Source organism: Cryptomeria japonica, chromosome 7, assembly GCF_030272615.1.
Source record: "Cryptomeria japonica chromosome 7, Sugi_1.0, whole genome shotgun sequence".
Classification (NCBI taxonomy): Eukaryota; Viridiplantae; Streptophyta; class Pinopsida; order Cupressales; family Cupressaceae; genus Cryptomeria; species Cryptomeria japonica.
In genome coordinates, this window is record NC_081411.1 from 577093273 (window position 1) to 577117734 (window position 24462).

Below are 24462 nucleotides of genomic sequence, written 5' to 3' on the forward strand. Positions count from 1 at the left end.
TCTTGATTGAAAGACTCCCTAGTATCTTAGTATGCCCTCCCTTACATGAGCTTCACCCTTAGTTGCTATCCTCTTGTTATTCCTATCCATGTAGCTTTCTGAGATCACTATCCCCTACCTTGAATTGTAAGGGCACCTAGAACACCTTAAGTTCAACTAGGCATTGAGTTGTAGGATCACCCAAGCAACCTACCCTAGTAATATGGGTGACCCACCCTCCAACTTAGGTGATCATAAGTTTGAATGAGTGTACAACACTTAAATCTATTTGACTTATCCTAATTCCCTTTGAAGCTTTATCCTTTCCGATCAAGAATATCATGTTTTATTTGCTTTAAATCTAAGCTTTCATTCTATTTATAGTTAGATTTTTCCTCACATTCCCTCTCATCTTTAGCTATATTAACCCATTTTCTGTAATTCATATGAGAGAGAGAGAAAGTGTAGAGACTAGAAGAATAGAAGAGAATTTTTTATTGCAAAAATATTGAAATAATTTCAAACAATATTATGGGATTTTTAAGCTATCTATGCAAGTCTCTATTAGAAACTCTATATCACCTCCTTTAGGAACTTTGATCTCCATTAGAAGATTTGCATGCCTCTTTATAGAACCCATTCTTGAATCCTCACATCTAGACTCTACTCTCACCCACATAGTGCAAGAAACTTTTTTTACTACCTCCCAAATCAATCCTAACATGCATCTTCCCTCAAAAATTGCATCTTCCCTTTTTTATAAAGTGGAACACCTTAAGGCTACAAGAGAAGAAGAAATTATGGATTAAAACTAGTTCCTCGAAGGACTACAATCACTACAAGGAAAAAAAAGTTCTAAAGCTTTTTTCAAATTCTTTAATTTTTAAAAATATTTTCTTTAAAAACTTCAAATATTTTAATAATTATATCACCTCAATTTCCTGAAGTCACTTTTTTTTATTGTTTCTTAATTTTGAATTTACTTAGGTAGAATTAAATAGAAATCACTTTAAGTGCCTTGCAAATATATTAGAAAGTTCCTTTGAAAGCTTTTCTCAAAAACTGAAAACTCTAAAAACATGGCATTTTAAAAACTAAAAAAACATGGCATACATTGCATACAAAAGTCATAAAAACAATTAGTCACGAGCAGATCATTGGTTCATGCTATATTTCCAAAACGAAAAAAAGAATTAGAATATAGATTAATTTTATACATTTCGCATTCTTAGTTACAATGTCAGAGCCTTCAAAAAGCACACAAAAACAAGAATAAAGAAGTCGATTCCATCACAAGCATTGAGCAAACATCACGACTTCAACAAAGCTAGTACACATGCCAATATAACTCTCCTTCAGGCTCCCTATCTCTCACTCTTTAACTTTTTTAGATCACATTTTTCCAAGGATTTAGGAAGATTGGATTGAGTCAATAATGAAGGGATACAATCTCATCCCTTCTTAGGCACAACCGAGAAAAGGACAAACAAACGTAGATAAGGGAAGAATTTCGCACAAGAGAAAACTCCTCCTAAGTAGAACTTATTGGGCTTATTAACGCAAATAATGCTCAAATGAATCGCAAGACAACCACCTAAACACTTATAATTCCACATCTGACCCCCAAAGAAATACCACAGCCTACCACTAGGTACGCATTCCTCATGGAGTGGTGACGTACCCCTACTTCAAGCGATCCTACTACTATCACTCACTAAGGTCCCCTTCCATACGACGAGGGTAAATCCATCGAACTCACTGCCACTGGATTGGTTTTTATGATGAGTGAGAATAGTTTCACTTGTGCCATTAGCAAGGGCGCAATGCATGTGCCATTCTAAGTCCATGCTATTTATTTTTTGTTGAGTCAATTTAGAATATTACAAACTAATATACTAAAATTATACTTAGGGATTCATAATAGACTCAAATAAAGAATATGTGACCAATTGTAATTTATCGCATATCCCAATACAATAAATAGGTTAAGGGTGTAGTAGTCAACAATATGATATTATAAGTTCCACTGAAATAACATCACTAATAGATCATCATTATATTATGTATTTTTTCTTCATATTCTGAGCAAGATATGTGGCCCTGTCTACGTTAATTGTGTAGATCTTGGATGATTCCATCAGTGCAAAATTGTTCCTACAATTTATGCAGCTCTAATCCCTGGTTCATTCAATTTGCTGATATCTACCATGCTTTACTAAAAATATAGTTGGTAATTTAAGAATACTTTGTACTTTATTTACAGTTAGTGCGAAAGATGCTTCACTCTAAACAATTAAAAAAGAGATTTGGTGAGTATACACATTTTTCTATGTCAAAGGCAACATACGTCAATACTATGAGGAATATTACGACGAATGTTTAGAGGTCAATTACGATTACTAATGGCACAAGGGTGATACTCAATGCAAACTTGTGGATAGATGCAAACCTAGTCTCTGATGAAATCATACATGTCCAAAACATTATCTACAAAACACTCCTGATAAGTAAAAACTAATAAAACTAAATACCAAGAAAATCACTGGTCATCTAAATTTTATCCAAACCAACTTCACAAACAACAAAAAAAAAGAAAAAAAGTTTAGACCTCTGAGGCCATGAGTGGTACTAGCTCGGATTAGGTTAGTTTAAGTTTTCTCGAGTGCAGTCTTTTTAGTTTTTTGCTGTCTTAAAATTGACGGAGGCTGTCCTAATATCCTTGAGACTAGTAAGGGGCGTCCCACTATAAACTTGACGATAGAAAAGAAAAAGAAAAATAAACCTAATATTAAAAGAGAGGGCCAAAATGGTAAAATGATCCCCACAACAGTCAATTTTAAGACCGCAAACAAAATAACACAAGAAAACAAAAACAAACTTAAATGTTAAATGGTGTCCCCAAAAACCCAACAATTTGGAGCAATACATCACCACGGCATCCTTTTTCTTGAGTCATCAGGGGCAGCAATTACCATCCCCTATCCCCACAGCATCTCTTCTTGTGTTATCATGGATGCATCCCCATTTAGAGTGGAAATAACTGAGATGCACAATAAAGTGTATATGAACGTATAACAGTACATCAAATTGCATGAGTGAAGCAACCAAAAATCCAAACAATTCTAGAGTATCTCCTCTACATTACCGTGTATGTTTACAAAAAATTAAAAAAGTATAGCACAACGATCAAAAAATGATGAGAGCTACATAAAATTTACTCACAGCAGCTGCAATAATGTTTAAACTCTAGACATCTCAGCTACTACCATTTCTCGAGTTCTCACGAGGAAAGGATGATTAAATTCTGTGGCCACTCCAACATTAAGAATTAGATTAACGTCCAAATCAGGGGGGATGCTTATGGTTAAAGTTGCGGTCATCTATTGCAAATACAATGAAATTGCAAAAGCAAACAGTTGTGCCTTTCAATCAGAGATAGCTTCAAGATTTTATGCTCCTCCAGAAACATCCATTTTGAAGGACGTTCACATGAATTTTAATTTTTTCTGAAACTAATAAAGTATCTAGATGATAAGATTACATGAAACAATAAGGAGCCAAAGCTGCATTTCTCTAGATTATTGTACAATGGCTGGTTATATTAGCCCTTTTTAACCGGTCTCTGCACATATGATTTATTTGGGTCTTCCGTTTTAAGCTTTGGTGGCCGCAACTCTCCTTTCTTTGCCTGAAAAGGCATAGAAAACAAAATTATCTAAAAATAAGCAATGGACTATATGAGCTTCTGGATTTATTTTGTAAGCTTTTTTGCATCATATAGACATACAAATGGATTGTAGAAATCTACTGATATTAAGCAATGGACCGTCAATCCATCATGGATAAGTGGAAAAAAGTTTACTAGCTGAGATCAAATCTAGAAACATAATGCAAATTTGTGATGTCAATTCACCTTCTTCCCTGTCTTCATGAAGTCTCGCCAGCTTGAAACCTACACATTTTTTGACAAAGCTGAGGTCAGGTTAACATTATTGGAAAGGGCGGAGATGTGATTAGGGGTGGGGCAAGGACAAGGACAGAACACAAACTAACTTATCCACAACCTTGCTGGAAAGGTTATTTACTGCTTCTAGAGAAAATAGGAAAAAATACTCATTACAAAAATTATGATGCAACAGAAACATTGGAAGGTCTACCTATGTATGTGTTTCATGATAGAACTGAACTATATGTATGTGTTTCATGGTAGAACTGAACTAGTAGTCGTCTCATAGGACAAATTTGTCAGTTGCTCATAATATAGCATAAAAATTAGCCCCCATGCAATTTGCATCGTACTTTTATATGCATCAGCGATCTAAAGAATGCAATTTTCAGAATCTCAAGGAATGGTCCCCAGTGGAAGTTCCCAAATTTACCCAGAAAATAACACTTACAATCAGATTGAAACAAAAGCCCTATTAGTGTGAAAATATAGAACAATTAAAAGAACTGAAGGATAGTAATGAAAAGATGCTTACTCTGTTCTCTCTTGTTTCTTCCCACATCTCTTCATTCTCACGCTTCCTTTTCCACATCTCCTTTGTTTCTTCTTCATCTTTCTTCAACCTCCCTTCCTCCTCTGATATCTGCATAGTGTATGGAATTGCCCAATAAATTATTTCAGCTGAAAAATATATAATTAAGTATACATATTATGAAACTGCTATTGCAGTACAGCTTATGAACAAGTAAACAGTATAAATAGTTCTCAATCCTCTAATGTGTCTATGTCAAGGCACCAAACAGCTAATTAACATACCCTCATCTGCATCTTGCGCCTACGCCACTCCTGCTCAGTCAATATGTCCCGTACTCTTTGTTTCCATTTTTGTTTAAAGTCTTCTGAATTCTCATACTGCAACTCGTATTTTCCCTGTTTCAGCAAACAAGCACAATTAACTGTTCGATCAGTGTGTAAAACTACAAAAAATTAAGTTCCATCCCACCTATATCACAACCATGTACTAAATGTGAATGGTCTTGTATCATTCCCTGCAGTATTAAATGTTAAACAATTCAGAAAAGTGAAGCACTTCAGCAAGCATCCCGTGGATTGACTGCTATTGAATATATGAAAATATTTGGAGGTCCTCAGATAAAATATCAAGATAGGAGTTCTCAATGGCTGTGCAATTTTTGAAAAACAACACCTATCCCGCTCATTGTACCCATTTATACATGTTGATACCTATTTTGATTTACATAATACTATTCAGAAGACTAAAGTGATCATTGATTTGATTTTTTAATATGATGCTTATAGATGTTTAATCATGCTTATGGGTTTTGTTTATGTTAGATACTTCATCTATGCAATGATATCTAATTTATTTATTTATTCACATATGCATATATATGTATGTATATATCATAGTATATATACATATACACATACATACATACAAACACACACATATATAGTGTGGTGTCCCCCAAGAAACTTGACAGCTTCTTCGAGGCAAATTATACAAGATGACATTAATGAGGAATTACAATTTGGTATTCATAACAAAGTGGAGGCTATTTTGGAAAAAAAGGTCTTGTTGATATTTTAATTGCTATCTTTGAGAGAGAAAGTGGGGTATTGGAAATTTAATATTGAGCTGCATGGCTACCTTTAAGCTAAGTTGTTAGTCCTGGTATAGGGATGGGTACAGGTTTGAGGTTTAGGCATGCCAATATGGCAAAAAAAATCATGACTGCAAGTATGGGCTCATATGTGTGTGTGCGCACATGCATATATATGTACACACACACACACACACAGAGAGAGTTGGAAAATTCGAACTCAGCAAAAATCTCAACAACTTAAAAAATTGCTTAAATTTGCATCCAATGAGACCATAAATAAGTACAAAAGTGTTTGCTATTAAATTTAATTGATTTGAATGTAAATTGAGTACAAAATCACATTATCATGCAAAATCTGAATGGCTGATAGCTTGGTACAATAGATGGTTGACAAAATGAAAATAATAAATGCAACATTTTACATATTCCTCTTCCCTAATCTAGTGAAAACTAGGGGAGAGGTAGAGGTTCTAGTCCTTGGAGTCTGCTATGGCTCCTTGCTTGGCATGCAAGGTTGTGGCTCAACCTCCATCTTAGCAGTAGATAGCAATGACGACTCCTCAACCTCGTCAATGTCATCCAATCTTATATCTCCTGCTGTATCCACATCCTCCAATGCTTGCCTCTCAAAATTACCAATCTCATATTCAGTAAACAATTGAGGCTGCTCATCCTGCCTTGTCTAATTGCTAAAAGGATCTATCTCATCCAAATCAATCGGATCCTCTGATTTGTCCTCTACCCTTCTTGTGCGCAGCCAAAGGTTTTATTGCACTAAGACAAAGTCATTGAGGCACTTTTTAGCTAATTTGTTCCTCTTGTTCATGTGGATGGCTGTAAAAAAGCTCCAAATGCGCTCATAGTTGGATGCACTACAAGGTTGGCATAAAATGCAGAGGGCAAACCTTTGGAGATTCCGGGTATTTGTGCCCTAATTTGTAGATGCAAACATTCCATATATGATGTTTCAATTGGCAGGTGTACTGGGGTTTTTTTTGCCTTGCAGAATGAAACTGCCCCATGTTTTGGTGTTTTGGGGCCGTTTTTACCCTACAAGCTTTCATGATGTCATCCACAAGTTTTTGAGTCAGACCCACCGACTCTTTGGCATGTACTCACCAAAGAGATTCGGCAAACTGGCAGGTAAAATGGCAATTACTCCTATTGGTGTAGATCTTTCACTCTCTAAACCTTCACCTTCAGATAAATCCAGCAAACTTCAAAATCAACAATGGTAACTTGGAGGCAAAATGTAGTTTTACTCATTTGTGTTTGTGAAATGAGGTAAAATATTTTATAAGCTTTCACTTTAAGATGAAATTAGAAGTGGAGGGAGTTTTATATTTTAAAAAATGTTTCCAAAAAAAATTGTTTGGGGGTCCACTAGCTTTGGGTCCTTTGAGGTTAGCGCAGGTACAGCCCTAACTAAGCACTATACTGAACCCATACAAGGACGAGGGGCAATTAAAGAGAACCCAGTAACAGAGCCTTTAAAATGTCTACCAATTCATTTAATCTTTCATGTCATAGATTGAGCCTTGTGAAGCTATAGGATTCCAGGATGAAAACCCTTAAATTCAGAAATTGAGGATGAAACCCCTTTGGTTGCCTAAAGGAAATCTCATTTAGAGGTTGTATTTGTGCTGAAAGTTTTAATTTCATTGTTCCAGAAAGCATTTGTATTTGGATCAGCAACATATTGTAAAATTATATTTAATTCATAATTATGTGTTGTTTATTTGGTGATATTCCGGAATAATTGAATATATTTATTCAACTCTAGCATATTTGTATTGTTGGATATAATGTCATTCTCACTCACTGAAGGCCTGCAATCCTAGTCTGGCAGGTCCACTCCAATATTCTGCTTCTCTTTAGTTCTATGTACAGCTTGAGTTGACCTTATGGTGAAAAAGTGTGTACTGAAGGTCTGCAGTCCTAATCTGGCAGGTCCACTCCATTATTATACTTCTCTTTAGTATTAATTTTAAGTACAGTTTGAGTTGGCCTATGTCTAAGGACTGTAAACTCCACAAGGGAGGTCACATATTTGAAACAAGACCAGAGTAGAAATTTTTAAATAATGTAAGGTAAATGAAGAAAAGATCCCATTGCAGATTGCTTGGGCTTGCATAAGGAGAAATCTCATACAACAATCTGGTGTCTCGCATGACAATGGCCTAGACTTGCATATGGAGGGGTCTTATACAACCATCTGGTGTCTCGCATGGCAATGACCTAAAAACTATCTTTGCAATTAATATTTGGCAAGATATGGCTCACATAATTCAAGCTCCTGATCAAGATTTTTATAAATTTAAGAAAATGCACACCACCCCTTTGAAGAACAAATTCGCAATTGAATATTATCCCAATTAGGTGCTACAAGGTTATCAAACATTTCAAATGGCTGACCAACAACAGCAATAGGATATTGATTAATTAAATAATGTTGTCTCCTTCAAGTTTGTGTTCGAGATCATCAACCCTTCAAACAAAGTAAAAATCATTAAGAAAAAGAGTAGCTTGTAATGTCCCCTTTGAGGAGGACACTAAATCTTACCCCATATACTTGTAGAATTATTGCAGGTTATGTATTTTCAGTCTGCTGTGGTAATTTGGACAAACTCAATTCGATATTGTTTCCCTCTTTAAATGCACAGGTCTGCTGTTTATATCAATCTGATCTGCTGCCTATAATCATATATATATATATATGAAAATGAGAATCCTTTCTATTCCATCAGGTCTAATTCTCTGGTTATTGATTTAATGTTTCCTCTTCTTTTCCTTGGATGCCTGCTTTATTATTGTTTGCAGATTTGTATTTGTGTTCTGATCTCTTTGATAAATGTTCATATCATTCTTCCAGATTTTCTTATAATTCTGATTCAGGTCTGCTCCTAAATCTGCTTTTAATGCTGCAGATATTTTGTTCTATTCCATGGATCCTTCCTTGTCAAATGAAAACTTCTCCACTTAATATCCTCCAATGTGAGGGAGAGTCACAACTCTTCTTAAAGGTCACAACCTTTCACAATTACTACCCTTCGAAAGGGTCACAACCTTTCACCAGTGCTGCCACTTTGAAAGAGTCACTTCCCATTAATGCTTCCTTAATTACTTTGCTCCCTTCTTTCTTCCTTTTTTCTCCCCAAATGAAATTCTCTTCTCTCCCTTGTATATCTCATGTTTAAGGGAGCCACAACTTTTCATTTCATGCCTTTTGACCATTCATTAAACTTAACTTTTATTTATATTTATTTTTATTTTTTATTTTTTATTTTTTAATTTATTATTATTATTTATTATAAATCCTATTCAACAAGGGGACATTACATAACTACACAAGACAATTGGTGAATCTTCCAAGTACTGAAAACATATTGCATGTCTCTTGATGCAAGTGTAGGACTAAATCCCTTTTTTAATAGTACACTATTTTCCCTTCACCAAAAAAAACAATTGGTGAACTGGTATGAACCTTGGCTTTTCCAAACCATAACAGTTTATACCTCATAGGTCAAAAAGGAAAAGCATGACAATACATAACAATTGCTCACTCTGTATGAATATTGCTTTTGCACCTCATATGTATTTTATAGTTCATAATATTGCTTTAAAGATAAGGAGATGTCTTCTATATATGAGCAGCATTTTCCAAAATGTGACCAGGTCAAAGCTGTTAATGCATGATAGCTTCGGTAAGATAAATGATTGAATGAGAGATAAATGAAGTCTCTCATTCAATCATTTATCCTATCGATAATTATGATGACAAACTTCAAGCTATTAATCCTTCATTTGATAACCATTCTTCATTCGTATATGATCAATCTACTTAGTTCGATTAAATGCTTAACTATCGATAATCATCCTATAGCATAGAATCCCGATTTAAAATCGGTTACATTATTTGTGTTCACTGATTATTAAATCGGGCTAACCAATGCAATCCGATTTATATCGGTTAACATATTTAATAGTAAACAAATGATTATCGGATCAACCAAACACCGATTAGTATCGGGTGTCAATATAAGCTTGCACCGATTAATAACGGGTGGCAAGGTAAATACGCACCGATTGGTATCGGGCTGTGAAGTTAAGCATACACCGATTGGTATCAGTTGTTAAGATAAACATACACCGATTGGTATGGGTTGTTAAACATACACCGTTTGTTATTACTGCGATTAGCAAAGGGGCACGATCAAGTAATGTCTTGATCGGTCATGTCTAAAAGACATGACCGGTCAAGGCATTGCTTGATCGTACCCAGCTTGCATATATATATCAAATGGTATTTGTGAGAAAGGACATCGAAATCAATAAATGCTCCTCTCACCTGCCATACAAAAGAAGATAGTCAGATTTATAATATAAATAGATAATACATAGAACAAGATAATATCAACTAGAATATAACTTGCATATTGAATGGAAAATTGAGCATCATTTACAAAAGCCAAGCCATAGATCTTCATAATCAACTTGCTATGTTCACTATAGGTACCTAAGGTTTTGCATTTAAAAATGTGCAAGTTTCAAATAGCTCATAGCATCAGACGATAATAAATACTGGCAGTTCTCAGCTTATTTTGGAATGAAGTAACAAATCTTTGACTTGGCAGAAAGAAAGTTCCAAGAAAAAGGAGATTACTTGGATAAGCTTGAAAAACAAATAATCAAGGATGTTGTATCATGAGATCTGATATTCTGACCATCCTTAATCAAGTGACTATGATCATGGTGAAAAAAAAATCTCTCTCAAGGACTTGGACAAGGATGAAAACCCTCTTGGGTTCCACATTTGGCTAATAATTTAACCGGTTCAGTTACAGGTATGGATTCACAGGTACAGCAAAAAAAAAATACCTTGGGTACAGGTACGGGTACGTCCATACATACATGCATATGTGTGTGTGTGTGCATGTGTGTTCAAACATCAAAATTGTAAAATATAAACTGTATCAATGTATAACAATAAGAAGAGTGATACTCATAAATCCATAATTGCCAATAAATATCAAAAAATAGAATATTTTAATACCTCATTCACAATTTGCAAAAATGAAAATACTCAAGTCTCAAAATGTCGTTACACAATGAAAATTCAAATTATAATCAATTTTAATATTCATGTTCTTCTTCATCAGAAGCATCAAGGTCAATATCAAGATTTGGTTCAATTTCATTTGAACCACAATCAATTGGATTGCCACCACCACTAGCTATGTCAAGTGCAGAAGCTGGTTCAATTTCATTTTTCAAACATTTGAAAAAATGCCAAATCATTAACAACACAAGGAAAGTGATTTCACAAAACATAAGCAAACAGCTGCTACATATGCATACTGTAAATCAACTGAAATCAATCTCAGTAATGCTGATATAAAGTTTGCAAACCCCGTGTTCATAGGTAAAGCTCACAAATGCAACTGAAATGATATTTAATTGCTTGCTTGCTCACATATTCTGATAAAAAATGTTGTCACAAAGTTATGATAATGAAACTGAGGTTTTAATTTATGAAACTATGCTTGGGTATGGCCCTTGGTACTTCCTGTGTTCTCTATGGGTCCTCCACAGAAGGACCCACAAAGAACCCAGGCACCCAGGGAGAACCCAAGGCCGTACCCATACCAAGACACGGACTAAAACAGAAGAACCGGTATCCAAGACATTTGGGACTAAGGACAGAAACCCTGAATTCCAAACTTGGGTGATTCAATTCGAGAATCACAAGCATGCTGATTTGTGGCGGATTTTGAGATATTTTTAGTTTGCTACAGTGTGCTTTTTGCGAGTAAATGCCATCTTTGGTTCTCAAAGCATAATTGACGGTTAGTAGGTGCATTTATAGAATTTTAGTCAATTTTCCAACATCAACTAGGACAGATATGAGTTATTCCCATTATCATAGTTGGGCATGTTAGAATGCTCTGATACCAATTGTTAGAATGAAACGGAGGAAAACTGAGAGGGGGGGGTGAATCAGTTTTCCACAAGTTAAACAATTATTGCAGATTATAAACCAACTACCGGAGCAAAATGAAAACAACACAATGAAAGATAAAGCATGAGAGTACACAACACACAACACCAATATTTTGACGTGGAAAACCCGGTGAAGGGAAAAACCACGGTGGGAACCCTACCCACAATCAGATAATACTTTTGCAGCAGTATGTGAAAATATTACAATGGGGATTGCACTTGCAATCAGGCCAACCGCCTAGAGGACACTCTTCAACACAAAAGAGAAGTCTCACTGACTTACATAATCATCGGACTACAATCCAGAGGAAATGAACTGTGGAAATAGCATCTCCTAATGCTTGGTTACAGTTCCGGTTAAGCACAGTTGTCTGCTCTACAACACCAAACTCTCCACAACACTTCGCTGAATGATATATCCTTGTTTGCACATTTACCTCTCTCTGATAATGCAGACAAAATACCGATATCAAAATTACATAAGCATATCGCCTATATATACAAATCATCAACCTTGATAACAAGGATTACATTACACGATACAAAGATCGACCACCGGACCAATATTATGATTTACATTAAATAGCATGGACCTAATTTAAGTTCTCAAAACAATTACATCCACCGTAAATCCCACCAAGATCAACCGCAACACGTTACACCAACCAAGAAAAACCCTCAATGTCAATAACAAGGAATATCCTACCGGACCCAAATAGGATCATCAAATCTTACGCTAGCCAATGCGAAGCCACCAAACAATTGGGACACGATCAAGAACACCTTTAGCACGCTAAGAACCATTTCTAGAAGCCGCATCAAAACCACTTAACCATTTCATCAAATATCACCAACCGGGACCAAGAACATCAACCGGCTGTCTAGAACATAATCAATAGCTTCCGGAGCACCAAATTATGAACCAACTTAATATGACATACTTATAATCATCATGAATATCCTTCCAAGACCAAATCTAACAATCTAAACATACCGGAGCAGAATCTCTGATAACCTCTGAGAAAACCATGTCCAACCGGAGCAGGTCAGCAACCAACCGGAGCAGTGTTGACATCAATGACAACACATAATCAGTTCCTGCATATTGCCAACAAGGCATCACCATTGCAAGAAGGAAATCAATCATCTAGGGCAGAAATTCAGTTATCCAGCAGCTTCTTTGTATTTAATCAGCCATCATTGATCAGAAAACAGTCATTTAAGTGAGGCGCCACCTTGCATGTTATAGGCGTTTCCAATGAAGATCGATCCTTAATCAGTGAATGTTTATGAGTTACCAGCTTGCTGTACCATTCTAGGGTTTGTTTCACTTCCTGATGATTGGTGATAAAAATCAGCAGTAACGCTAGCATTTGCAGACTCCAGTCATCATCAGCATCTCCAACAGCAGGGCAAGTGCAGAACTGAGGGGTTTTGGAGGAAATTTCTACCATTTAGGGTGGTCTTACCTTTTTCCAATTTGCTGCAAGGGCCAATCTCATTGGAGGGCTTCTGTGCTGATTTCCAGCCCTTTGACAGGTTGAACAGCTACAAATCTAGGGTTGTGAGTGCGTTTACTAATTTATTTTATTGTAATACATTTCCAGCAGCTGAAATCAAATTTTGGAATTTATTTGGGAATTCCAATTGGCTGTTATACCATTTATATTTTCAGATCTGAGAGTGTTGTGGTCATATGATGAGTATACAAGGGCGTGGTATTGTTTGTCACTAATAATTTTGAAGAGTTCAGTGTCAATTCCACCCAGCTAGCATTTATTATGATAAATTCTGGTCTTTGCAACAGTTAGGGTTTGAAAAAAAAATTGCATTGGCTGTTACATTCCAGCTTCATTAATAAATTAGGAATAGAACTAAGGTTTTGCCATTACAATGATCGGGGACATCTCAAATACTTTGACATATTTTACTTTCGATGTGCTTCATAGTGAGCCTCATAGTCAAAAAGATCATCAGGATAAGGAAGAAGTGTTGACTTTCTCCATAGTAGGTAATGGCAAAAGGGATGTGCTGGAGGAAGGGTTTAGGCAATGACTATGGTGTGGCATGAAAGAGTGTGAAGAAGGCATGAACTAGACTGAGAGGAGTGGGAGCAAAGGTAGGAGGGAAAGCAGGGTGGAAGGGTGGACATAAATCAAGGAAATAGGATTGAGGTAAGTGAGTAATGGAATTATTTGTGGTGTGATGCTTATTATTAATGGAATTATTATTAGGATCGATGATGGATGCTTTCTTTCCATTTTGTGAAAAATTCCTTAAATAGACATGCTTGGCACAAATTGACCGTTGGGAGCTAGTAGGGTCAGAGTTCTGCATAAGAGACGATCATTGAGCAATTGGAAATCAAGAATCAAAGACAAAATGTGGTTTCCACAGCAGAGGAAGTCTAGTTCTGGTGAGCGGAGATGTTTACAAGATAGTTCAACTTACCAACACATTTCTATTACAGGTAATTGCTAAAAGAGATGCAAAACAAGGTGGTAAAAGTGCAACGTTTGCACTTTTCATCTCTACAACAAGCTGTTGTTCATCAGGACAGAAACAAAACATTTAAAATTTCAAATTGTAGCCAACAGAAATTACCTTTTCTTGATTCAGGGCTATTCTACAACCTTTTTTCTTAAAGCCTAATGTCATATGACAGCTACTTGATTTTTGTAATTTTGTTATCATGTAGGAAACAACAGCTTTTGTGCCCTTTGTATATTATGTTTATTTTGTATTTGGCTCAAGGCATGTACAGATGCATGAAATTTATATAATATCTAACATAATATAATATAATTGATATCAAATTTTACAAGTTTAATTTTGACATTTTCAGTTTTGATATTACCCTGTGTGCACAAATTTTGGGGGTGTACGTTGTCATGTCCCTATGTTAATTGTACATAATATGTATGTATGTATGTATTTAAATTTCTGATATTCATTTAATACTTATGTCGCTGCTCAGAAAACAGTTCAAACTTTATTGTGTTCGATTAATTAGTGAATATTAATTAATATGAAATCATATGTATTGTGTTGATCATTGACAATTATTATTGAATTTAAATTAATATACTTAACATGCCTATAATTATTAATGCAAATATTACATGGAATGTGTAATAAATATGATATTAATTAAGTGCACTGGGTATGCGTCTGAAGAGAGACACGACCCAAGCAAATAAAAAAGGCAGCAAACTATAAAGTAATCATGTCTCTTCTAAAAAGAGACGTGACCCTCAGATTGACCCTCCACATACTATAAGACAAACACATCGAAGGGGGACAAGTGGATTACGGGGGAATATATAGAAAGTGAATCGACTGCAGCCAGGAGACCGACTGCCAGGTATGCCATCATACTCAGATTCTAAAGGATATGAAATTATTTGTACGTTAAAATCGTAACCCTGCAAATATGTCTGTAGAATTATATTTCTGTCGATGTTTAAGCCAATTTCCAAACTGTATAAACTATACTTCATCATGATGTCTATTGGATTTTATATCACTACCAGTAACTCTCTTAAGGATGTTTGAAAAGTATGTCGTTCGTAGAACCATTGCTAATGGTTTATACGATATTGAAATAGTTATGTTCAAATAAATTAATATTGCAATTACTGTCAACGCCTATATATGGACTATAGATGTAAGCCGATGCTGATATAGAGGGCAGCATATTAAATTCATAGGATTTAGTAACAAATCAACTTAGTGTTAGCAGTCGCTGTAAAAATAGCGGGTAAATTATAACTTATGACAGTCTCTGCATCATTCATAATAACCAACAGATACATCTGAAACATATACCAAACTAGACATATATAAGAAATTTGCAGATTAAAAATATTAAATCTATTAGACAGTAATATATTGATTTCTTCTTTGTATGTCGATTGCATAATTTGACAATATAACGCAAGCATGAACTTTAAGCGCTTCTAACAAATCTTATAATTCTGATTAAAAGACTGAAAATAAGCATTTTCCGTAACTTGCACAAGAATAATAAATAAGGTAATGATAAAGTCTGAACAAAGAACATAATAACATCATATGTAATAACTTATCATTATGACTGCTCTTTTGAGAGGGAGGGGATCTGTAGGGTTTCAATTGCCCACCTAAATAGCCCACCTACTGTGTGAGGATGAACCAGTAGGCCAGGCAGGCAAGTGAGCGCTCCTGGGTTTGGGTCTCGCATGATAAACCACCCTTACCATCCACCGTCCTTTGGAAAGATGCAGGTCATTAAAAGATAAAGTATAAATCTGTTTGGGAGAATAATTGGGAGAACTGAGTCTATGTGATTACCCAATTTAATTCTCAATGTGTTAAAATGAATTGAGTATGAATAATGAACTGATGTTTAACTAATTCTGAAATGGCAATTGTTCAATTCTGTTTCTTGTATTTGTAATGGATGTATTTTGAGGATACTATCATACAGCTTCCGCTGTGTTAATTAATACAAATATAGTATTTTATGATGAATAAATAAATTCAGTTGTTCTGTAATCCTAATTCCCAATTGTATGTCCTAGCTTCTGACCTGTCTCCTTATAATTTATACCAGGCAAACCCATCAATAATAGTAATCTAAGGGGACATCACATACGTAACCCTGAAACTTGCACCTGTGTACTCAAGTTTTGGGGGTTTGCAATGGGTGTTGTGTCCTCACGCTTTGCATATTCTCACACATGCACACTAATGTACCTTGAAGATCTGTAACACAGAAATGCATTCCCCTCCCCCATTTTCTTTTATTATTCTCACTTGCTTGGGGCTATAGCTTTTTCTAGGTTGGCCCCCATGTGAGTATGCTTTATATCTAAGGGCCTCTTTGTAATGTTCCCAGTTGGGGGATTGGATTATTTGGCGTTCAAGTCCTGCAAACAAACGTTAGTATACAAACAATATGAAAGATAATTAAACATATATATTTATTTGTGCAATTATACAAGAAAGAATGCTATACGTTATTCTACATATTTAACAAATAATGTTAACTGATTTATTGTATCTATAAAAAAAGATACAATACTCAGTTGGACCTTACCTGGATTGACCCAACCCTCTATTGAGAAATGTTTCTCAGTTAGGAGCAACCCAGGATGTCGTCCTCCTAAGGTCTCTATTTGGGATCTCTATTAATGAGTGAAATCATTAATGTTCTCAAAGCTTGGCAGAGATCCCACCCCTGCTCAAACTTCTCTATCTCTAACATATGCATATGGTTAACCTCTACAATATAATATATATTGTCTCTAAGAGATTCCCTATGAATCTCTCTCTAGATTCCTCTTGGAATCTTGGCATTGAATTATGCCCTCTGGTCTCTATGGCTCCTTTAAAAGGAGCAATCATCGTAGACATTATCGGGGACTTAAATATAATTCTGCTCTGAAATGCCTCAATGATCCCTAGCTCTGTAAATTGCCTCTGAAGAAATCTCTATTTCCTCTGTTTTAATTCTGAGTGTATCTCTACAATCTTATGGTAATTGTTATTTAACATCACTAATATATCACTATTATATTATAATCCTGAGTGTATCTCTGTCTCTAGAAGTGTCATTATAATTCTGAGTGCATCTCTATTATGCTAATTCTAAATGTTTCTCTGCAACATTGATTCTAAATGCATCTCTGATATATTAATTTAGAATGTATCTCTGTTATTTACTGGCTATTCTGCTTTAATTTATCTTGCGGTATGATTCGAATTCCACGGCATTATTCATGAAGTATTTCCTACGGTTTAGGGCAAACCACTTACTGTTCACTTGCCGGTGGTGTATCCTGGATATGTTGGGTACGCTCTACTCCTTCCACGGTTTTTGCTTCCAACGTGGCTATCTCTGTTAGCACTATCCCCCCTTTTTCTTTATATCTCTCAATGTGAGGGAGAGGTCATACCTCTTCATCATGTATGCCCTTTGGCAAGGGACACACCCTTTCACCATTAACACCCTTTGAAGGTGTGCAACTCTTCATTATTTCTGCCCTTTGAAAGGGACACAACCTTTCACAATCAGACCTGCACTTCTTATTTAAATCAGATCTGCACTTCTGATTTCCAAGTTATCCCCCTCCCAAATGAGGTTCTCTTCTCCCTTTTATATCTTATTGTTGAGGGAGTCACAACTTTTCCTTCCATGTCTGTTAACCATTCATTAACTTAATTAAATTTTAATTAATTATATTCTTTATATTATAATTTAATTTTTAATATTTTAATTTTATTATTATTATTTATTATTAAATTATATTTCAAAGGGGGGACATTACACTCTTTTGTCTTTCTAGTCCTTTGCTATTATCCGCAAAGTAAGTTCCAGTCCCATTGATCTATTTTTGGTCATTTATGAACATTGATATATTTTCATACTTTCTTTCTACCTACCTACATGATAATCTTGATGGTACATTAAAAATTAGCTAATATACTGTAATATAATAGTGGGAAATCTCTCAATATGTAAACAAGCAACTGGCCCAAGACTCGGTCCCAAGATCTCAGAGAAATTTTACACAATTGTTTTAACATTAGTATCAGAAAGGTGGAACATGTTTGTGGAATATCTCAGAAATCAAGCATAATTACATAAATGTGACATGAAAACACCTCAAAGCTTTTTCTGAATGGTATACTAATGAATGATACTCCCAAGTACGTACAAGCTTTAGCAATCAAAAATAGTTCTTCTAGATGAGCAAAGAAAACCTTGGACAGAGCATCCCACCTCTCAAAGTATTGAAGACTGTAACCTACGTTCTGTTTAAGTTCATCACCAGTCATTGAAGATCCCACATTACATACAATTTCTATAGGGAAAACAAATCTACCTAATCTGTCTCAAACAATGGATAAAACCAAAGTTCCCACGATTCTCTGATCATGAATGACACATATTAATACCTTTTATGCAACTTTTATCCAGAAGCTTTTCTCTTAAAAACTAATATGTCCTATCTGATAGAGGTTAATGCCTACATAATAAAGATGGTTAATAGATATCATTTATGAACAAAAGTATATCCACTTAATCTCTTTCAAATAAAGGGCAGGCCAGAAGGTTGAATTGCTTCAACACAACAATTAGAATGCTGTGCTCTCTAAATTTATATTTGGAAATACACTATAAAATTAGATACATATTGACAATGATTACCTCATCAACCAAAGATTTGATTTTTGAGGCATTGTCCTTTTTTAACTGTTTCTTTCTCTCTGCTCTCAATTCATCTGCAATAAGTTAAATCTGTCATGTCAGTTCTTCTAAGACAATAATTTTACCATAAACTGTAATAATGCATAAAAGGATAACATTTTGAATCGAAGAAAGATTGCAGTGTCATGATAACTAAAGATCAACAAGAGATTTCAGCAAAATTTATCACATACGTGTGTTTCTTGAAATTTAGAACTAACGGATCACTTCTTATATTCCTTTCTTTCTTATATTTCACTCAAAAAAGATGAACACTGCAAAATGGCAACTCCTTAAGGATGACAAAAGAAAATCAGGAAGTTTGTGCTACTTTGCAAATGGCACATTTAAAAATTAATAATTGACCTACTATAGTATATATTATTATAACATTTAACTTGCCTTTGCATCTGAAATTGATAGGTCAACAAGCATTAGTGATTCTCAGGCATGGATGGAAGACTTTCCACTTAGGTATCTGACATTATACTAACTGCCAGTCATGTTCTATTGACAATATAAAAATTATTAAAAAAATTTACAATGGTCAGTTTAATCTTTTATTTTATGTTTGCAAAAGATTCCATATTTCCAGAAATATCATTTACTTTTCCACATTTTTAGTTTGCCCTATACTAATAAACCATTTCACTACTGTGAGTGCTAGCCTTAAAGGTAAACGATACTTTATCAACTTAAAATAATTTTATTAAGGTCTTTATGAATGTCAATCCCTAATCTCAGCTTCTTTCTCTGATGATTTGGTTTATAAGATAGTTTTTCCCTTACCTGACAACTAAATATCATTATTGATAAGAATAAAATAATTCCTCATGTTTTCATTACATAAGCGAAGCCTGTATATAAATAGGCAAAAAGTTTTACAGTGTCATTTAGAGTTCTTAGTTGTCTGCCCACTTTTTATTTATTCTGTCTACCCTTGAAAAGTTGTTCTCTCTGTTCATCTAATTTTTTATTTATGCTATCTTCCATTATATAGATATTCCAACAATCCACCTACCTCTTCATATATTTCTAAAATTCCCTCTATTCTTTAGAGTTGTTCTAGTTATTGACTACTTTATATATCTAGCTATGACTACTTTATATAGCTGTATTACTTTTACTTTATTATTATCACACCACTTGCATGTGGACTATGGTAAACCTTCTAACTACATGGTTGATCCTCATCATTTCCTCCGTGCTTAGAGGAAATTATTCCCAATTTTCACATAAGATTTAATTTTTTGGGAAAAGCTGACTCATAGAACCACTTGACCTAAGTGGGTAGAGCTCCATTCCATCTTGAAATATACCTCCAAACTATGAATCCAAGCATATAACTTTTCCCAATCAACTATGCCATCAAGCGAGAATTATATATATTGGTGTCCAACCTGATAGCAGGTTGAATAATCATGCCAAACAAAGGAATGCAGTGTCAAGTCCACTGTTGTCTAATGAGTTGCGGGAATGTGCCTGTCATCTATTGCTTAAGTTGAAATTGAAATGGATTACGTTGTGTTTGGGCCAAATCAGGATTTTGTGGAAATTAGGGAACTAACTGAATTATCAGTAAAGGAAATTGATGCAAAATTAAAATGGAAAACCTGATCCTTAATCTGATACCAAATAATATGACCATTTTGGTGAATATGCTTCTTTGTGTTTTCATTACATAAAAGAAGCTAGTGTATATGATTTTAGAAAGATATTAGCATTCCTAGATGTCAACCTACTTAATTATTTCTATATTATTTTTATCCTTCCTTTGAAGTAGTTTCAGCATCCTTCCTTCTAAAAAATTCCTTAGAGATGTTTCATCTGTCCACATACCTTTTCATTGCTTCTATCTGTTCTTTTCAGCTCTTCCAGCAGCCAACTACTTTCTATCTAGTTACCTATGTTCGTATACAACCATCTTACTTCCAATTTATTTTTTGAGCCATTTGTATGTTGACCAAATTTAACTTTCAACACATGGTACGTCTACATAAATCATGCAGAAAAAAAATTCATGATGTTATCTTGATTAAAAGCAGAGGTATGCAAAGCATGAAACCATCTTGTTGTGACCTTTTCACACATCACCCCATTGCGAATGGGGACCCCCTCTTTTTGCTTAGTAGTCTAGTCATTTGCTAGGGTTTAGTGTGTCTAGTAGTAGTTTTGAATCCAGATTGCAAATTTGTCTTTAGAGGATGTGATCTAGTCACCAAGTCTTGGTCCGGAACCCATAAGTGAGCTCCAGGAGTAAATTGAGGGCGAGAAGTGAGGAATTCAAAAAATTGTCAACAATTGTCAACAACTGTAAAAATCTTGCAGAATTTTGTCAAGGTTGTCAAAATTGCAAAAATGTTGCATGTTGTCAAGAGCAAGTTGTTAAGAACTTAGGATTTTTGAAATGCTAAGGATAAAAAATGATGAAATTCAATCCCTAGACAAAGAAAATTCCTCGTCAAGGTCAGATTTTCCGACCTTGACAGGAGGGGAAAATAGAAAAAAATTGTAAAATCCTTGGACAAAAATACAAAATTCACGTGCAATCCTTGTATAAGGTTTGAAATTTCAAAATCAAAATTCAAAGGCAAACTCTCAACGTGGATTTGGAAATTAAGTTGATTTTTCCTTAAAAAAAAACCACAAATTTCACTTAAAAGTTCTTCACAAAGCATTTTATCCTTGTCCAAATGTTTTAAGCACCTCACAGTCCTTGTGAACTTGATCCTAGCGCTCAACTATCCTTGTACTACTCACTTTAGCGCTTGTGCAACCTTGCTCGTTGTTTGGAATTCCATGATAGAGTGTTTTTAGCACCCCATGGTCTAATTCTCCTTGTCTAGGTGTCTTGGACAAATACTTGCAAATCTGCCTTCGTTGAAATAATTCCTAACTTGGTTGAAGGTGAGCTCAAGGAATATTTTGTCTACATGTTAGTATCCTTCAATCCAAAACTATAGGTCCCATGGGACCTATACTCCAGAACAACCTCATCCTTGCACTCACTTATCCAAGCAAATCAACGATTAGCACTCCCCATTTATCCTTATTGACCTCTCAATGCTGCCAAGGAAGGGTTTGTGCCTAGGTCGGCCTTCAAAAGGAGATTTAAAACTTTTAAAAACCAAAACAAATCATTATCCTCAGTCAGCCTGTTTGGAAGGATTTAAATTTAAAAATTATTAAGCATTATTGCCTAGCTCAGCCAGGTTGAGGAGGGTTAATTTCAAACATTGGAATGCTATAAAAGGAGGTCTAATATTCACTTCAAATCATCAATTGCAATTCATTCCACAGCAAATAAGGAGCAGAGCTGAGCGAACTTTAGGAGTAGACTTCTACAGCGATTTGCATCAGGTATTGAGGGCAACTTTCATCTGATTTTTGGAGCGAATAAATCATCAGACCAGCAGCAAACTATGGTGAACATTGAAAGCGAGTTGTCCAGCAAATTTAGTGCGAAATTGCAGACTTTGTGATGTGAATTTCATCAGCCTCCATCAACTTGCAAGGCGAGTTCCAGATCTGACCTAAGCGAAGACAAATTTTCCAGCCAAGGCAGAGTTAGGGCATCCTGATTTGGAGCGAATTTTATCCACAAATTGATTAGATTTCAGACCTGCATTATCATCTCCAAGTGAAAATTGAGAATTGAAAGAGGTAGGTGCAATTGAGAAGAATAAAAGCAAAATTGATAGCTACCTAAGAACAGATTTGAAATAGCACTTTCAAAAAATCAGAATTCAAATCTAATCTTCATACATTTCTTGATTTAGGATAAATCTTTATGAGTTTGATTAACAATTAACAATCCTTATGAAAATCCTTCTTTATGAGCAAGAATTTGTTAAAACTTTTATGATTTTATCATCTCGCTTTCTTGCATTTTACTTGTAGCACTTTGAAATCATCCTAGCATCCTCTCGCTTTTATAACTAAAGGTGTTTTTTTTTTCAAGAGGTAAATGTTAGGTGCTAGAGCCGGAGGAGTCTCAAGGCAAGCACAACTGAAGTATGACTACAAAGGAGTTCTTCCAGAATCGAGGATCGTTTCAAAGTGGAAGAAGATTGGAGACCCCAATCTTGGACGCAAGGTACACCTAGAGGACTATTTGGCAAATTCTATGGATGATTTTGAAATCAAGAAGAGGATGTATTCAAGGCCTTCAGTACAAATGGTTAGAATTTGTCATCTATTCCCCATTCCAAATCATGTTGAGGATGATGAGAATTGTGTTCAATGCCATTTTGAAGAAGAAAAGGGTAAGCCTCTCTTGCCCCTAATTGGTCTGAGGTAGAGGTGGTAGATTTGAATATATTGATGAGACCAGTCATGGCACATACACAAAGATGGATGGATCACCAAGTTAATAGGTCGATGGAAATAAATATCCCTCTAACCTATGACTTGATGGATGACTTCAAATCACACTCTTCTGAGGATGAGATGGATGAAGAGCAACATGAAATCAGTACTAAGGAAGAAAGAGATAGACAAGAAAATGAAAGTCACAAGAAAAAGAAGGATATGGCCAAGACTTCCCAAGCTAGGAAGGCAAAAAACAAAGGAAATTTCTAGTGAAGAGCCGCCACAGAAGAAGCAAAAGTCAAGAACGACTCACTCATTGGTTAGCACCTCTTCTGTTCAGCAAGTTGCCTCTTCCATGGGAAGAAATATAACGTCAATTGTGGAGGAGTCACACAAGGAAGTTGAGATTCATCCGAGTATTCCAGCGGATCAAGAGGTGAATGAATCCTTGGAATCCATTCAACAACAAAATCAGGAGGGAAATCCTTCTCAAGGTGTGGAGGTTCTTCTTGATGATCATTCGATGGAGCAAACAACAGCACCAATTGAGGAAATCCCAAAGGATGCAGACATGGCTTTTCTTGATTAGGATGTCAATGATGGAATGATATCGGCACTTCAAAGATCTCAAGCAAATGAGGAAGTGAATCAAGAAGTGAGTGAGGATATTGAACAATGCACCACTCCTTAATGGTTAAGAAATAGAATGAAAAAGAAGGTTGTGGTAGAGACTAATCTAGACAATAGCTTGGAGGATTTTCTACATAGGATTGTCAAGACTACAAAGAAGAAGCAAGCCAAGAGATACTCCAAGATCACAAAGAATAGTTCAAGATCCCGCACAGTGCAAGTTTCATTTCCGAAAGTTGATAAGACACAAGATGATATCACTCCAAAAGAGTATGAGATTACAACAGTTCATTTGGGACCGGCAGCAAAGGAACAAGTGATCAAGGAATTCCACAAGTCCGGAAAAGTGATTAAGGAAAGATGGAGGAACACAGAATAAAAGAATAATCAGCTTAAAGCGGAGAAACAGCGATTGAAAGATTACATAAGGCACTTAATGAGTACAATTCAGCAAGCCGAAGGAACATTTGTCCTTCCTACAACACTTTCGAAGGAATCGAGGATATGGGAGAGATGAAATCTAAAGCACAGGCAGCAAAGAACTGGATTGGAAATGCGTTCGATAGAGAAAATGCATTCATTGAGGAGTTGGTACAAGCATATGGTAGAGTTGTATTCATTCAAGACAAGATTCGGGTCATACTTGCATTGTGTGATGAGTTTCAAGTTGTCAAAGAGAAAACTATTCCATGTTTGCATGTGTTGATGCATATCCCTAAGCAAACTTTGGTGGA

The 24462-nt window shown here is 35.3% G+C and overlaps 1 protein-coding gene across 1 annotated transcript in view; it reads right to left on the reverse strand.

Annotated features, from left to right (window-relative positions):
• Window positions 1-3165: 3165 nt before the first annotated feature.
• LOC131073113 (J domain-containing protein spf31) overlaps window positions 3166-24462 on the reverse strand; it is an 81017-nt gene continuing 59720 nt past the window's right edge. The window contains exons 5-9 of the mRNA XM_058009496.2: window positions 18749-18822; window positions 4742-4855; window positions 4461-4568; window positions 3893-3931; window positions 3166-3667 (exon numbers count right to left, since the gene is read on the reverse strand). Coding sequence (XP_057865479.1) covers window positions 3581-3667; window positions 3893-3931; window positions 4461-4568; window positions 4742-4855; window positions 18749-18822 — 422 coding nt within the window. The 3' untranslated portion in view covers window positions 3166-3580. The remainder of the gene's footprint in view (window positions 3668-3892; window positions 3932-4460; window positions 4569-4741; window positions 4856-18748; window positions 18823-24462) is intronic.